Raw genomic sequence first — 18,724 nt, 5'->3', positions numbered from 1 at the left:
ACAATTATTCATGTCATGCAAATGCATTTGGAATTTATCTTAAGGGAAATCCAGAATTTGGAATTGAGGGCGCAGCCTGTTTCACACCGCCGTTAAGGCACTTACTGTGGCAAAAAATTGAAGAGCAGAGGGGATGGCGTTAAATGGACTTCGTGATGAAACAGACTTTGAGAATGAGAGAGAAAAATAGGAAGATATTTCTGTTAGATAAGCTCAGTAAAGGTGGATTGTGATGTCTCTGATTGGGAAGAAAAGGCAGAGGGAGGAATAAGTTTTCAATGGAAAAAATAGGATTACTTGCATGCAGTGTAGGGAATCAAGATTGAGATCTGAATTTGGAAGAGGAGAGCAGGAACTTTGAATGCTGATTCTAATCTGGTTTCTTCTAGAGACTGATGCATAAAAATTCAGCTTGTTTTTATGTAAAAAAGCAATTTATATGTAAAAAACAATTAAGGGATAGTTTTTTGCTCTATAATAGTGTTCTTTATAAAAGATCTCTGGAAAGTATTATTTTACTTGTTGTATTTTGAAATATGTTTTGATTTTTAGCAATTATAAATCTCAGAAATAAACTGTATATTTTATGTTATGATTATGATATATTGTACCTGTTCTTTATCAAGGTACCGCTACATATATTAACACCAAAAGATTATGTGGAAGCACCCATATATCTGTATTTCATGTAGTTATAAGATGGAAGGTATATTTATAGTCATATTGTTTTGGTCTACTGCTTTCTTACTGAATTAGGTGGAACAATCTGTTGAATTAAAAGAAATTCTGCGTGGTTTGGTTTTGCATTTGAGCTGCAAATCACAAAAGATACAAGTATTACTCCCTTTGAGGGGGAATGATTTAAAATAAATATCAAAGAAACAGAAAAAATGAAGGGGATAGTTTTTTTGGTACCTTCTATTATTTTGCCATATTCCAGTTTAAAAAATTAAATTTGATTTCTAGTGAAAATTATAATTTTAGAAATTTGTATTATCATTTATTTAGTAAGAAATTAAGATTTTTTCTGAATTTAATGAGATGTCTTTACTAGTAAAATTAAAGCAACATAAGACAGTGAATAGGTTTCTCCATTTTTACATAATATGCTTAATTCATTTTTAGAATTACACACTTTTCTCTAAAGGCAATAGTGTACATACTGATTCATATGAAATCCAGTATACAGAGAGCAGAAAGTTCCCAATAAGTAGATGAAAATAATGAATTACCTCCAAGTAAATTCTAAATGTAATGATTTCAATAATATTGATTTAGAAATACACATTTAATATTTGTTCAACTCTAACTTTCTTAATAAGGCCTACTTCACCATACATTTTCATTGCAGCCAATATATCTGTCCTCCATATGTCCTTAAATCTGTCTTGTTTTCTCCAAAGCACACACAACCGTCTTACAAGCTATATAGTTTATATAATTTTAGTTGTTTATTTAGTTTCTATTTTCTCCATTAAACATTAAGATTCATCGGGGCAGGAATTTTCTCTATTTGTTTACTTGTATCTTAAATATCTAAAGCAGTGACTGTCACAGAGTAAGCATTTAGTAGATATTTGTTGAATGAATTAATTCAGTAATGTTTTCTGGAATAATTACAATTGAATCAAAGCAGTTCATTGTGCATATAATCTGTAACCAAAAAGAGCAAAAAGTTAAAGTTTTAAGGATAAAACTGTGGGTGGAATTGATTTTTTTTCAGCTTTATTGACATTTAATTGATATTTTGTAAGTTTAAGTTGCAAGATTTGATACACTTATATACCAGTATGATCACCACCATAACCTTAGTCAGCACCTCCATCGCATTACATGATTACCATTTCTTTGTTGTGATAAGAACTTGTAAAAGCTACTCTCTTAGCAACTCTCACATATATAGTTATCGTATAATTACTATGCTGTTTGTGAGATTCCCCAGAATTTATTGACCTTAGTACAGTAATGTTGTTCCCAACATTGCCCCCTATTTCCCACCACACTTTGATGTAGTACCACTTATCACTTTTTTTGTTTCATTGTTTGTACTTTGGTGTTATATTCTAAAATATGCATCACCAAAATCAATGTCAAAAAACTTTTCCTTTATATTCTAGGAATTTTTTATTTGAGTTATTGTATTTATTTAATCCCTATCAGGTTATTTTTTGTGATGGATGTAAGATAGGGCTCCAATTTCATACTTCTGCATGTTGTTTTCCCATCCATATTTATTGAAGAGACTATTCTCTCCCTATTTAGTATTTTCAGTGCCTGGTTAATTATTAGTTAACTGTATATGAGAGTTTATTTGTGGGCTCTGCTCCAAATGACTTATGTTATACCAGTACCATGCTGTTTTGGTTATTATAGCATTATAGTGTAATTTAAAATTAGGCAGTATGATACCTCCAGCTTTACTCTTTCCTAGGATTGCTTTGGCTATTTAGGAAGATTAACTTCATTTTTGGTAGCAAGAAGTTAGGATTTGAAGCTAAAAATTATCATCCCTAGAATTCATGATAACAGAACTGCAAAGTTATGATATAAATGGTAATGAGGGTAATTTTGCTGTTGATGATGTTGCTGTTGATAATGAGTATTTCTTGGTTTTGAAGAAAATAGATATCCAGTAGTCCCTGAGATTCTAAGACCTGATTTAGGAGTACTCATATCTGAGTCACATTCATATGTTGAACAACTAAAAAGAGGTGTTTTTCTTTGCTCACCAAGTTTCCTTCTCACTGTAGGCCATGACTAAAATTTTAGCAGAGCTCCCTACTTGTGCCCAGAATAAAATTAATGGGTAGTTGATAAGTTCTGGATTTCTCCAAAAGTGAAATATTGGTAGGGAAGAAAAGAAACAAGAAGACCCCAAAAGAACACTGACAATAAATTAAAGACTATATTTGTCAGATTTCAGCAGTACAGCTGTGATACCAATCATCACTTATTTCCATGATAAGTAAGTTCCAGGTATCCAAAAATCAGTTTTTAAATACCAAGAAAGGAATCAAACTGCTTGGCTTTTCTTTCCCTTACAAGCAGTAGTATTATTCAGGGAGCTACCTCAGATTTTTACATTAACTCAATTTCTAAACCTCCAGGCATCTTCAAATGAAAGGAATTTCAAAATCAGCATGCTTTTAATGAAAGGACTGAGATAATTGTTTTCCATTCATCTTATACAAGTTGTAGTTCCCTAAAGGGAAAAGTTCAAAGGAAAAATTTCCTTGAACAAATTGCATCTTTCTTTTAATTAGATGTTGTTTAGTTTGGGAGTTTAAAAAATCCTTATTATTAAAGATAATATTCTAGAACACAGCATTATTTCGTGCCCTCCAAAGCACAAAATTCAATGTTTTCTATATAACAATAATAAACATGGTTTATGATATCAGGAACAGGCCACTAGTTCTGTCTAATAAGGAGATATAGGCTCTAGAATATCTGACCCCTAGAGCAAATGTTAAGAGGTGTTTTAGATTAAATCAGATAGCTCATATAAGCAAAGTTTGTTTCTCTTTGATTACTCTTGCATTCTCCCAGAGTGGGTAAAATTATTACTGGTGAGGGATACTCAGGCCTTAGCTGACACATCCAGGTCTCTCCTTTCAATCAGTTACTACAGCCAAATCCTGTGGTCTGTAAAGAGGTGAACTGAAAGAGGTGAGGGGTAGGAGGGAAGAAGAGAAGGCACTACCACACTAACTTGAGAAATAACAACAGTGTTCAAAAGGCAAGAGATAACAAGTGTTAGTGAAGATTTGGAGGAAAGGGAACCCTTGCATACTGCTTGTGGGATGCAATCTGTTGTAGCCACTGTGGAAAAATAGAAGTAACTCAAAAAATTAAAACTCCATCTAACAATCTCACATTGTGGTACACCTTCAAAGGAAATGAAAATAGGATCTTGAAGATATATCTGCTTTCTGTACTCCCTTGTTCATTGCAGCAGTTTTCACAATAGCCAAGATATGGAAAAAATCTGTCTGCCAATGGGTCAATGAATAAAGATGCAATCCCCGCCCCCATCTCTAACAAACACACAAATCATGTGATTTATAACAACAGATCAACAAATGAAATTTTTTAGGGCATTATGCTAATTAAAATAATGCAGACTGGCCGCTTCCCAGCCTACCTGTGACTATGCAGGCATTTCTTTTCACATATTTTTTCCCTTTGCACAGCAGCAGCTCAGCTCTCTGCAAATGTGTGTCTATGCAGGTGTCTCTTTTTTTTTTTTTTTTTTTAAGGTTTATATTTATTTATTTATTTATTTATTTATACACGCACTGGGTACAGTCAGAAGCGCGGGAGGGTGAGAGAATTCACCAGAGCCAGAGCAGGGAGCAGAGCAGGCAGAAGGACCGAAGTACACTGCTGAGGGGAGCAGCGGGCGGCAGGAGAGGTCTGCGCGCCATGTGGGACCCTCCTCTGGTGGCCGGGGAGCAGCCGGGGATTGAACCGGCGCTGCAGAGGCTACAGGCAGCTTCGCAACCCAGCGCTCAACCACTGCGCCACCGGGGAGGCCCAGGTGTCTCTTTTTTTTCCCCTCCTTCCCTGCTAGACCTGTCCTTTTAAAATGTTAAAAAAGAAAAAAAAAAAAGATTCAAATAGAGAAAGAAAAATGCATGGTATCACTCATGTTGAATCTAAAAAAAATATCAGACTAATTAATACAAAGTAAAAATCAAAATCAAGAAGCAACTATAAACCAGAGACACACTATGGGGGGTGGGGGGGGCGAGGGAAGGGGAGAGGAAGGACTAGGGTCAAAATAAGGGGGTTGCAATTGTATGGGGAATATAACCAAAATAATAATGCATACATTGTGTAAAAATGAAAAATGATGTAAGAATTATATAAAATAAAATATTAATTAAAAAATATCAAACTCACAGAAACAGAATAAAAAGTGGTTGCTGGGGTAGGGAGATAGGAAGAGGTTGGTAAAAAGATATAAGTTTTCAGATACAAGATAGGGTCTGAGGATCTTATGTAAAACATGCTGACAGTAGTTGGTAACCCTGAATTGTATGGTTGCTATTGGTTATCAGAATAGAAAGATAAATATGTGAGGTGATGCTTACACAGGATGGTTGAACAAGGTCAATAATCTTACAGTGGAAACATGTGTCAGATCACGCTTTAAATATCTTACAATGTTATTTGTCATTTATATTTGAATACAGTTGGAAAAATATGAGAAATTCATTGAGTACATCATGGTGATTTTTTCTACATATACCTGGTAAAAAGATTCCTCCCATCTTGTGAGTTAACATAGACATCACCTCACATATCTGTTTTTTTCCTTTTTGCTTAGTGAGTGCATTTGAGTTCTATCCTTTTGATGGATTGCAATTGTGCAGAATTGTCAACTGTAGTCACCATTGACTTTGCACTGAGGCCTCAGAACTGACTCATTTTTGTAAGCGAGAATTTTTACCCTTTACTCATTCTTTTTTAACTTGGTAATTTCTTGTGCCTCTGGGAACATAAAATGAAGTTGAACTTTTAAGAGAAATCATTTGACTATTCTGCTCACTAATCTAATTTATGAGAACTCATTTCATTCATCTGAGAATTCAGAAGCTTCATTCATTCATATCAGAATAAAGGATGATGTTTATGACCAAAAATGGGGTTCCACTGTCTGCCACCGGGTCTAGACAAGACTGAAGGTAAATCTGAGGACAGACAAACAGGTGGAAACCTAACCTGTCTGAAATTCTGCCAGGTCATTGCTAAGAGAAGGAATGGTAGCAACAACTGGCAAGGTAAATTCACTGCTAAATACAGAATTGATTTAATATTCATATTTAAAAAGAATCACAGCAGGAACCAGTGACCATAAACTTGCTGCAGTTTTCCCTTTTATTACAGGCAAAGTCCGAATTCCATTGATGACAAGCCTTAGCTGTGTTTCCACCAAACATTTTGTTGTTTGAAGAATTGGCCCTTGATAGATCTTTTCTACCCTATAGTTTTCATTTCTGAATCATCAAATCAGAGTTCTTTACATTTTATGCTATTGATCTATAATACCTTCTTGCAAATAACATAAGCTCAGCCATTTGGAAACAATACTTTCCTGTAAATGTGCAGTAAACCTCCCATATTACAGAACTCATTCTAAAACTGCTTTGTTTCTTAAAATCCTTAGCAATGTTTTTCTATGCATTTTCCAATGTACTACCTAACAAAGAATGCATTATTTTTATAAAATTTATAAAATACAACAAAAAATTTAGGAATAATTAAATGAAATGATTAAAATGGCATACAGCTTAAGAAATAGAACATAAAAATGCTAAGAAATGTCCATGAGTCCTTCTTGATTCTATCTTTAATTTAATTTTACTATGGTCAGAAACTGGTCTACATGACATAAGTTCTTCAAAACTTGTTGAGGCAGAGTTATAGGGAGTCCAGGGTCAATTGCAATAAATATTTTATTGTAGTTAAAGGGGATTGTATATTCTCAACTTATTAGGTGCAATGCTTTCCAAAAGCCTGTTAGATTTGTTGTGCTTTTCAAATCTTCCTAAACCTACCAATGTTTTGTCTGCAGCAATTAATGAAACTGTTTTATTAACAACCTCCCTCAATGATGTGGATTCATCTATTTTTTCTTAGAGTTCTGTCAAGTTTGGTATATATATATATATATATATATATATATATATATATACACACATATATTATATATACACACATATGTTATGTCCCTATCAGTTTAGAATGTTTTATGTTCCCAGTTAATAAATATTTTTATCGTTCTGTAGTTCTCTTCATATATAGTGTTTTTCAGTCTTAGAGTTTATTTGATTGATGATAATGTGCAGTGCCAACTTTCTTAAGACTAGTGTTTACCCAGAATTTCTTCTATCCTTTCACTTTCAATAGTTTTGTGTCTTTATACTTCAGCTGTATCTCTTGTATAAGCATACCACTCACATTTGTGTTTTGATTCAGGTTGAAAATTTTTGCTTGATAACTGGTTCATTTGAGCTTTTCACAGTTTTATAAATTTAGAATAATTTCTACTGCCAATTTTCTATATTTCCCAAAATATTCTTACCATCTCCTTCCTGCATTCTTTAATAGTTTTTTTCTTTCTTTTACTTTTATTTCACCTTAAATACACACACACACACACACACACGCGTGCACACACACACACACACACACACACACACGACGCGCTATGTTCCTTATCTATCAGTTTAGCTGTTCTGACCAAGTGTATAAGTCAGCTAAGGCTGCCATAACAAAATGTCACTGACTTGGTGGTTCAAATAACAGAATTTCTCACAGTCTGGAGGCAAGAAGTTCAAACTCATGATGCCATCATGGTTGGTGTCTGGCAAGGTCTTTCTTCCTGGCTTCTAGTCCCTATGTCTTCACATGACTTTTCCTCTGTGTGTTTACAGAGTTACTAAATAACTTCTCTATAGAAATCATTTAAAGTGATGTGCCCATTATGAGAGGACTGGTTTGGTTAAAATTAGAAATTATAATGTTATTTACTTACTTAATTCAATATGCCTACAAACAAAGGCACATTATAGAGCTTTTACTTTCCCTTCTTTTTTTTAACCTATATTATCTGCCAATATATGGACCATGAAGGCACCAAGATCACCTGTGTATTAATTATTAAAGTTAATTAACATTTCATATAAAATATTACATGTACCCATAAAAAGGCAGGTCCTTTATCACAAAACTCTATTAAAGCAAGAATAAATATTAAGTCACAGAGTCAATTGTATAAATGTTAAGAGGGGAGATAACAGAAAAATTTTTCTGGATCCTGGAAAAGGATAGGAAAGAGAGAAATGACTCTGTTATCCCACAAAAGCAGAATTCTAAGTCGGCAGTGAGGAAAGTCAACAAACAACTCAACATCTTCATTGTTGAAAATTGGGGATAAGTTTATACCTGTTTATGAAGCAGTTAAATTTTCAAATTTCCTCCCCAGCTCTACATGGATGCACCTGCTGCTCCTCCACCAAACAAATTTAATCCTTAGACAATGGAAAGTGTAGGGGAGGGGAACCAGACACAGCTCAGAACCCAGAGAGGGCTTCACAATGAAGTGGGGACAGTTTATATGCTGAATATTGTGAACCCACCTTCCACCCCATCAGCCCCAGCAGCCTGGCTTATACTCTCTGGAAGTCAGAAGAGGAGACAAAAAAGTTCTTCCTTGGGGTCTGCAGTCAGCACAAGAGAAAAGAAATAAAAAGGGACAGTCAGATAATACCACAGTGGAGCCCACTGTCAATGGCAAATCCCAATGCCCATGGACAAAACGACAGACCAGCTTTTCACTGCTTTAAATGAGCAAACTGCCATAGTCCTGAACATCTGAAGAAATTCTCAGGCATGAAGAGAAAGTCCCAGACAAACCAAAAAAAACCCAGAAACTTGCAGGACAGAGACTGCAAGAAGATGAAAAGATCAGAAAAGAACAATCATGGGTATATTCAGAGAGAGAAAGAAATCACATCTGTGAAATAAGAATGGCACTCTTTTGGCATTCTAAAAAGAGCACAGAAAGAAAAGAATCCATAAAGTAAATATAAAAGATAATATAAATAGAAAATTTAGTAAGAAATAAGAACAAACTAGATAAAGTAATCAGCATTTCATAAAAAGAATAGAGAAAATCAAGGACTTTAAAAATTCAAGAAACTTTCTATAATGGAAGAAAATAATTTTTATGACTAAAAGCCCCACTTGATCCCAAAAAATCTATAAAACAGACTCACGCATGGAAGGTCATGGAGATTTCATAATACTGAGGATAAGAAAATAAGAATAACTAAAGACTCTTCTACAGCAACACTGGAAACTTGGAGACAATAGGGGAAAGACACCTTCAAAATGCTGAATAACTTCCACTCCCAATTGAGAAATCAACATGCACTCACAATACCAAGTGAGAGGCTCATCTCATGTCAAGAGAGTGCTTTGCACAAGCAGGAAGATCCTGGAAGTCATCCTGGAGGAGATGGCTCCAAAGCAATGAAATTATAGAATATATGATGTAGATTTGGTTTTCTGCCATGTAATTGTCTTGAGAGAAGATTTAAATAATCACAGAATATTTGGAGCTGGTTTGGTGTTATATACATGTACATATAAGCAAATAAGGAGGTAAAATAGTCATTGTAACTCAGGTAGGGGAATACAAAACTGGGAAAATAACATATCCTGCTACTGAGCTGTTGATAAATCTCTAGCTTCAGCTCTTCTGGGACATAATGGGAGGATGATGGAAATATGAAAAGTAGAAGTGTGGTCAGTGGAGGAGTCTTTGGAAGAGAGCTGTATGCTGATTGTCCAACAGTGGGAATTTAATCATAGCCTCAATTTTAGAACATTGTAAATATACAGAAGAAGGTAGATTTTAAATGGCTTGTCACTGACAAGCAGAAGATGGCTAAAAGGATTTAATATTTTATGTAATTAGCCTTGCATAATTAAGAAATAGAAACCTGGATGGTTTCATATCTGCTCACCCCATTGAATTATTTTGCACAGCCCTGTGGAGACAACTGGTTTACTCCATAGTGATTCATGAACTCGACTTTCAGCACCTTGGGACAGAAATGTGTGGCCTGTCCCCGGAATCTGCCCTCATGACCACCAGGTGGCAATAGTGAGTCACATCTGGTCCAGAGGATTTTAGTTCTGAAATGTCTGTGGGCACCATTTAATGATGCCATGGGTTTCTGGATTTGGTCACGTTCTAAACAAATTACAATTTGTGAAAGAAATTCTCACAAGGTCTTATCTTTGTGTGAAATAATGAGTGTATGACAGAATTGGACTTGAATAAAAAACACAATAGGTTATAATTGCTGTGATATAAGCGCTATGGCATAAACTGCAGTTGAATACGAAGTCTCAGATGTAGGTTTAAAAATCACATAAGTAAAATGTGTTCTAGAAGACAAGATGGTACCTGGGAATTTACTGAAAGGGACTCAAATACAAGGATTCAGATAAGGCTCATTCAGGACTCATTTTGCTCTTTTGAAAAATTAGGTCTTTTTACTAGATAATCTCAAAATACCTGTGTGCGCTATTAATCTAAGATTCTTTTACATATTGAAAAACGTTCCTTATGATTGTGAAATATCTATCAAGCATCAAGAAGGTACTAAATGCCTCCCAATACCCATCCCGTTATTAATATTTTGACATTTCATTTCGATCTTATTTCTAGGCACATATATATGTGTGGGTATATTTTTAATTTTAAAAAATACACAATTATGAACATTTAATTTTACTTAAGTCTCTGTCATGAAACATAAATCAAGCACTTTCCCATTCACAATATGTCAATGACACTGTCCTTCGGTCTCCAGCACAGATTTTCTCTGGCCTCTTCTTCCCCAACTACCCTGGCCTCACCTTCCAAATGCTTTGTGCCTCCTCCCCTCTTCACTGGGAACATTCTTTTTTTTTTTTCTCTCTCCCAAACTCTTAGGAGGAAACACATCACATACTACACACACACCAAATTCCTCCTCTTCCATTTAGGGAGAAACGTAGTGATTGGTACTCATGGCCTCATACTTCCCATTTGGAATGATTTAGTCCAGTCCCTCTTGGGTGAGGGTCAAGCTCATGGTCTCAGGTTGAAACTGCTATCTTGGGCAGAACACTAATCTGCTGAGGCCCTTCCATCTGTCCTCATAGTTACTGTACAATAATCGACTCAATTACTGGCTAATGTCAGGCTTTTTTGCTCATGGCCTCTACCCCTGCCCCTTCGCTCCTGACTTAAATATCATCTCCTTTATTAGGTCAGCTCAGCCATCACAGCCCTAAGCCAACATATCAATAGAGGTCAGCCAGTGGGGTTCATGTTTACTAACTAAAGACACACACTGGACACCCCATCTTACCCTGAAACAACTCCACTTAACTCTGAACACATATGATAATGTGTTGGTGTTACCATACTTACCAAAGGATTTGAATTTATCTTGAATTTTAATGTGTTTTTAAATTGTGATATTTACAGAAGCATCAACTTATGTGTAATAGCATTGATGTATTTTAAAGATCTTTAGGGAAAAGGTGTGGAAAAACCCATAAGGGTGAAAGTGTGGCAAATATTTTAATATGTTCCTATTTTGATTTTTATTTTATATCTTCCAGTGCATTTCAGTTTAATCATTGTTTTATATATGTATCTATTTTCAGTTAAATTTCCAGATAAAAATCCATTTTTTTCTTTGTATTTTTTAAGGTTTTAGTATGGTAATGAGAGATTATATGTACAGTACATACTTAAAGTTCTATTCTTATTATCAATTTAATAATATCCAAATTATACATCACTTTCTGGTTTGTGTTTGAAGTCTTCCCTATAGTAAAATGGTTAATATTTAAGATTAGTGAATAATTAATAAATAAATTTAATAGTTAATAAATTTCAGTGATTTGTGCCACTAATAAGAATTTTCAAACTCATCATGCTATTTTATTTGCATACCATTTTTAGCAATTTTTAACTGAAACTTTTCTTACATGGAAAAATACAATTCATTTCTATGTAGAAAATATGAGGCAAAAGGAGACACCTATAAAATAATTTATCTTGGATGAAATGTGGGTATCCTTGGGGGCTAACCTTTAAGTTAATTAGAAAGTAAAAGGAGAATTACAACCCAGTGCACCTGCCCCTGCCATGTTAAATGCCATTCCCATATCTGTGATGGCTTTTAGTGAATAGCAAATTTTTCCTTATCATGATTTCCAAAAAAAGAACTTTCAGTGCTGATGTCATAGACAGTATGCTTATCTGTATGGAGCAGGACAAATCTTGTGTTTCTAGATTTATGAAATACATCTAGTTTTTTTTGGCTTGTTTTTTGTTTTTTAGTGCTGCAGTGTATAGAACAGCCATTAGAAGGCTATTACAGTAACCCAAATCAGAGTTAATTCTGACTTACACCAGGCAGTGTTGGTGATAAAGATAAAATTGATAGGATTTGGTGGATAAGGAAGAGAATATTTTCAAGGAGGAAAAGCAATGGAGTATATTGACTGAGGGCATGGGCTCCAGGCAGTACTGCATGGTTTCAAAATCTGTCATGGCCAGGCGCTTTGCCCCCTGTGTTTGTATATGCATTTACTTGCAAAGTGGGATAACAATACTAACTTCATTGTGTTGTGAGAAGAGCATGAATTTAACCATTGATTTGATTTTAACTTAGAACAGGGCTCATTACCTTGGAAGTACACAGTAAGCATTTACAGCTATCGGATGGAAATGCTATTAGCTTATATAGATAGACTTTGATTAACAGTGATTGCACAGACAATGGTGGTCCCATTTGGCTCTTCCATACATCTGCAGTGTGTAGAGGGTTGTAGCATCTGAGGTTGGTGGAGTCACCCTCTACAACCCACAGCCACGAAACCACCCAACACCACACTTCTCAGGTCATTAAGGAACTGTCATTGAGGAGTTGTGGCTCTAGGCATCCTGAAGAAGAAAGTTTGAGGAAGAAAATAGTGAATTTGGTTTTGAGCATTTTGGAATTGGAGTTTCATTTGAGGCATTCAGATTATGTTGAAGAGGTAACTGGATATGTAGGTGTAAAGGAAGTGTGGGCTGAAGGCAGGATTTTAGTGTCTGGTATAGCTATAAATCAATGAAAGTATATATAACATTTCTCTAAGGAGAATTTATGAAATTCTCTAAGGAGAAATGTTACAGTGAGAAGAGACAAGGGCCTGGCAGTTTCAAGAAATTCCAGGGTTTTTTTTTTTTAATTTTTAAAATTTTTAAATATTTATGCACATGGGAGCTGGGGTATAGGCCAGAGGTGCAGAGGGTGAGAAGACCCACCAGAGACAGAGTGGGGAGCAGAACAGGCAGATCTACTGAAATACACTGCCGAGAGGAGCAGCGAGCAAGACAGGCAAGGTCTACTGTGCCATGTGGATCAGCTCCCTGGCCAGGGAACTCAGGCTGCAGTGGCTGTCAGTAGCTTGATAGTGCTGACTTAACCCCCTTGCACCACCAAGGAGGCCCCTCAAGAAATTCCAATTTTAAACGCTTCAACATACAAGTTTAGGGAGGGCACAAACATTCAGTTTATGACAAATGTTATTACTGCTGGTTATGACCACAAGTAGAGCTATTCTCACATCCTATATTTTCTTGTTGCACAGAATTCAGGCACAGGAACCAGATACCTAACAAAGAAGGACCATATGATGTGTAAACTTATATGCCTGTGTATTGCTTACTCTTCCACCATCGGGGGGCTGACCACCATCACTGGTACCTCCACCAACTTGATCTTCACTGAGCATTTCAATATGTAAGTGAAATTATTGGACTAATGTCATAATGAATGGACAGTACATAACCTATATAAATGACTCTAACCAGTTTCAGAAAATACAGAGAGAGTGAAGCTCAATTTAGTTAACTCCCCTTGATTCCCCATCAGAACATTTACAGAACTTTCCTTCACTGAGAGTTAAATACGTCAGATATAGCAAACTAGCTGATGCCTACAAATTCCCCAGGTCAGCTCTTAAGAAAACTCCTGACGGACTCTGCTGATCAGAGAAGACAGTTTTCTGTATAAATATTATTGCAAATGGTCTCCAGCAAAAGTAAAAAGGCATTATTTGTAAGGGACAATTTATGTAGGGCTTGGAGACTGCCATTTGAAATTAGATGACTGAGTGTTAACAAAGGAACTAAGTACAGAAGTCTTGGCTTTGGAATTCAAAAAGATTGATGGCTTGGGTAATTATGATAAATGGTAGTAACAGTGTTCTAAGTACAAATGTGTGACTCTTAGTTATAAGTTTAAAGTTTGATATTAACCCATTGCCAAATATGAGACCCTGGATACAATCAGAGCACTTGAGCTCAAAGTTCCACAATTTTCAGTGATTTACAATATGAATTTGAACAATTAAAAAAAGTGTATTACTCTTCCAAAACTTAATTTTCCATAAATTAAAATTAAATGAGGTAAATGATTTAAAAGTACTTGGATCTATATAAGAACTATTGAAGCAATAACTTGAATGTCCATGCCTTTATGTGAGAGTGAACATTGAGTCTACCATCAAGGTATATCTTCAGGTTCTAATAGGACCGATAATTTGCAGAGTTCCAGGAAGATTAGGAGCATTGAGGATGCCCTAGAAAGGATTTAAATCCTTTTCACAGAAAAATTATGGTTCAAAGGCAAGAAAGGTACACTCTAGAAAGAAGAGTCACATATTCTACACATTTTCTGAAATTATTTGCAAAATGTTGGACATTCATAATTTTTCCAAGAAATCTAAGATTCAAAAAAGCCTCACTCTCCATTCTAGAAAGAATGAGAATGTATGCAGTGGTCTAGCAGCTCCAGGACAATGTAGCTCAGACCTCCATGTGTAACTATTGTTTCACAAGTACACATCCATCAAGAGTATTCCATCAACCAACTTAGAATGAAACATTTAAAAGGCATTTGGTTTATAAATGGGACACTTCTGAAATTCACAGTGCTGGAGAGGATTTATGAAAAGTCTCCCCTAACTCTGCAGGAAATGTATTCAATCTCTTTCTAGAAACTGGAGTTCTATCCTTTCTCATGCAATCCTCAGGGAAAATGATTCCACATTTTCCATCTCTCTCTTAGATCTCTTCTTCCAAAATTTAGAGCAATTTTTTATTGTTTTATCCTTGCTGGTGTGAGAGAACTGCTGATTTCCACCATTCCCATGAAATTACTTGATAGGGTCAAAGGAATCCATATTGGGTTTACCTTTGCTCTTCGTGTTCTTGTACAATATATTAACCAAATGTTCATCTTTTTATTTAACTGTTCCCTTGTCTTATTGAATGCATTAATTCATTTGCAATGGCAGACTGAGAGCACTATAGCACTTCCAGCAAAATATAACTATTTTCCCTAATTGTCTAATCTTCTAATTCTCCTAATCATAGAAATTTCACCAAAATAACCTTTAAATTTGAAATTGCTTAAAATATACTTTAAATGTGTTAATTTCTTTTCTTCAAAATGTTGCTCTAATATTAGGAATTATATGCAAGCTAGGAAAAAATGCCAAGAATCCTCTTTTGATGGAAAATGCTGGAATAGAAGTAGGGGAGAAAACAGCCCTTTATGAAAAATATAACTGATATTATTAAACAAGCCAGGTATTTAATAAACTCTTAAATCTTATCCCTAAAAATACAAAAACATCCCTAAGCAACAAGAGAATGAAATGCATTTAATTTCATTAGAAAAATTTCCAGAAACTGAAAACAACAGGGAGAATAAAGGTTTGTATTCTTTGTCCAAATGTTTGAAACTGGAGAGAACTAGCCATTTATTTCCAAATTCACTACGCATGAAGCCTGAGAGTCAGTGATTTCCTACTATTCACATTTAGAAACCATATTACAAGTAAACATGAGGGAACATTGGTTAATATATTTCAAAGTCTTTATCCATCCATTTACACATGTATTATATATAATATATAGATACACATTTGTATGTATATCTGCATACATAAAATGTATTTTGTTCTCCTTTTTTAGACACAAAAAATAGCAGTGAATTCTGAGAAAACTTAAATTTTGTTTTGTGCCAATAAAACAACTTTATTCACTCAGTCACTCAACAAACATGTACTGATGACTGACAATGTACAGGGCACTGTTTTGAATCCTTTTAGAGAATGCAATGGATAAACCTGCCAGGAAGATTCCACCTGGCTGTCTAGACAAAACATACATATGTAAAAACCGTTAAAAATATTATGAACATGATAACATTTGTTTTTGACATACAGTGGGGATGTAAACTAACATGTATTAAGCTCCTGTCAGATAATCCCCATGCATTATCATGTACACATCTCCTAAGTGTCCTTGTCATGGAGGGGGCTACAATGATGATTAAAAGTGTATACTTTTGGGTCAAAATGTCCATGTTCAAATCTCAGCACCTTCCATTTACAAACTAGGTGACTTGGGGCAAGTTATTTAATCTCTAAGTTTGCCGCCTTGCCAGAAGAATATGATCTCTCTCTTAGAAAGTTGTTTAATGCTTCACATTAATAAGTAGCACTTAAAAAGTACCTAACACAGAGCAGGTGTTCAATGAGTGTTGATTATTGTTATTATTGGGGCTGAGAAAGTGGACCTCAGCTTAGCTGAGTAAGTACCAAACCAGGATCAGTCAGACCCCAAGAGCTGTTTCCCCCTCAAATTACCCCCCTGGACACATAGTTGAACAGGCATGCTGAAAGAGGACTTTGGGTATGTGGAACACCCCTTAGTCACTAGAGAACATTTGCTTATGCAATGTAGTCCTATCTTAAAGAAGATAAACACATTTATGGAGAAAATGAATGCAAATAATTCATACAACCAAAGCACCAGAAGTCTGTAGCAGGTTTTGGAGGGGAGGGTGGCATAGTCAGCACAGTTTAGAAGAGCAGGGTGCAGATGACTGGCATTCTAAGAATCTGGGAGCAGCAGACAAGTTCAGAGTCTGTTAGTAGCGCACCAACAAAAAGTGGCAGAAGTAGGCTAGTTATAAAGTGATAGGAGGATTTAGATGCAAGATGTCACAGTGAGAAGGTGGCAAGTAACTAGGTGTGAGGATTTAAAGGTTAAGAGGATTTGAGGCAATTCTGGGAACTTCTAGAGAAGATATGGCATGTCTTCTGGAGAAATTAGTAAATTTGATTTTAGAGATATTGAAAAGGACTGCTCAGATCCTATCCATAGGGAGATTTTTAGCAGGTGTCTGAATAATAAAAACACATTGTTGCTATACATTTGGAGGCTATATATAGGTATGAACCTTTAAATCTTGAGTGTAGACGTGGTCTTAAAAGGAGCAAAAGGATAAAAGAATTAAGACATGGATAGACTCTTAGAGAATATTGACTAGAAAGAAGATGAGAAAGTTAATCAATGTAGAACAACCAGGAGCTGTGGTATCTTAAAAGCTAAAGGAGAAAGCCATTTGCAACATGGAGGATGAGAAAGAAGCAGGCAACGTGCAGAAGAGCCAAATAGGAGGAGGCTGAAATAGGGCTATTTTCAGTTCTCAGCAAGAGAGCAGGCTCAGGGAAATATCAGGTTGTGGGGCAGAAATCAGACTAAAGAGTGAAGGAGCATTTGTAGTGGGGAGAGGAAAGGAGCTTGCTTAAGTGATACTTCCAAATTTGACAGAGACAAGAGGAAAGGAAGAGGAGGTGGAGGGTTCTTCTATAAGGGAGACGTAGGTTTGGTTTTGTATCTCAGAGAATTGGGACATTTGTATTGGAAAGAAACAAGCAAGGGTGTGAAAAAAAAAAGTCATTAATAAAAAAGTAAAACAGAGGATTATGAGGGTGGGGGGAAAGGCAGAGAATGTCACCTAAGAGTCAGATGGAAGCAGAAAGGAATTTGAAATGAGTAGAAATATCAGTCTGGGTAAAGAAGGATGTATCCTCCTGAGTGCAAATGAGAGCGAAGGAGAGAAGCTTTGAAAAGAGAAATTTCAAATCATGCATACGACTTGCTCATTTCACAGATGAGGAAACAGGCTCAGGAATCTTGAGTGATGGTCCTTGCCAGGGGACGTGGGAGGAGAAGACAGCCTGAGTGCTGCTGCCCTTTCCACTCTGCAGTCCGCCTGTCACCTCGCAGGCCATAGGAGGGTACTATGTTGACAATATTCTTAAAAAGCAAGTTGCTGCCAGTAACAATTAAGGACTGCATTGGTATTCTCATCTACATGTTGCATTTTCTTTTGATAAAATATAAAATTGCACACATCATAAATACTATTTGAAATAGTTGCAAAGCTGAGTGTGTGGCTAGTTAGACTAAATCACTCCCTTGTCACATATAACTTGAAATGTGAGCTTCAGGTGAAGTTATGTATCTGATTCAATACTAAAGTATGGAATATCTTGCATTCCAGAAATATCTTGAAATCTAATATCTGTGGCATCTAAGTTTGACCCGGTGTGATTAATTCACCACTAATCTTAACTAATCCTTGGAATAAGACATTCTGGAAGTAGTCATTGGTCCACTATTTCCTGTTGCAATAGTATAGATTTATTCAATGTTTGTTGACTCCTGCATTAGGTAAAGGCTGCTTCCTTAGTGCTCTCTACCTGAATCTTATGCCCTTCTGCTTCACTGGTAGAGTCTTCCAGTCATCACTCATTCTCTTCCTCTCCAAGCACTGTTGTTAATGAACACCACCCTGTAATTAGCCTGATTCTCCCCTCTCTGGTTCATGAAAGACATGCCAATTCTGTGAACTTCTTTACTTGTGGACACTAATTCTGTTCACGTACTCATTATTCCCATCTCCTCTTAACATAAACTATGCTCATAATTCTATAAACTTTTCTTATCATCACACCCACACAACTACCACCCTTGACGGTTGCAAGCTTGCAAAGGCTGAATGAATCATTGTCTTACTCTTCTGTTAGCTCTCAAGGGGCATAGGTAGTTGATCAATAAATAGCGACTGAGATGAACAATACCAAGACATAAATGAATTGCTGATTGCTCTTGGGGATCATCTAAATATTTTTTATCTTAAAATTATTAATGAAAATATTAGTAGGGGGGGGCGGAGCAACATGGCGGCGAGGAGACGCTGCGAGTAAGATCTCCCATTAAAAAAAAGTGAAT

General features: G+C 35.8%; 1 protein-coding gene across 1 annotated transcript in view; it reads left to right on the top strand.

The window, feature by feature from the left end:
* Positions 1–18,724, top strand: part of SLC13A1 (solute carrier family 13 member 1) — an 82,916-nt gene that overhangs the window by 24,382 nt on the left and 39,810 nt on the right. The window contains 1 exon segment of the mRNA XM_037519379.1: positions 13,219–13,370. Coding sequence (XP_037375276.1) covers positions 13,219–13,370 — 152 coding nt within the window.

This window comes from Talpa occidentalis, unplaced genomic scaffold (assembly GCF_014898055.3).
Source record: "Talpa occidentalis isolate TD23 unplaced genomic scaffold, MPIMG_talOcc4v2.1, whole genome shotgun sequence".
NCBI lineage: Eukaryota > Metazoa > Chordata > Mammalia > Eulipotyphla > Talpidae > Talpa > Talpa occidentalis.
The sequence above is the reverse complement of the archived record's forward strand: the minus strand, read 5'-3'. Positions and strand labels throughout refer to the sequence as shown.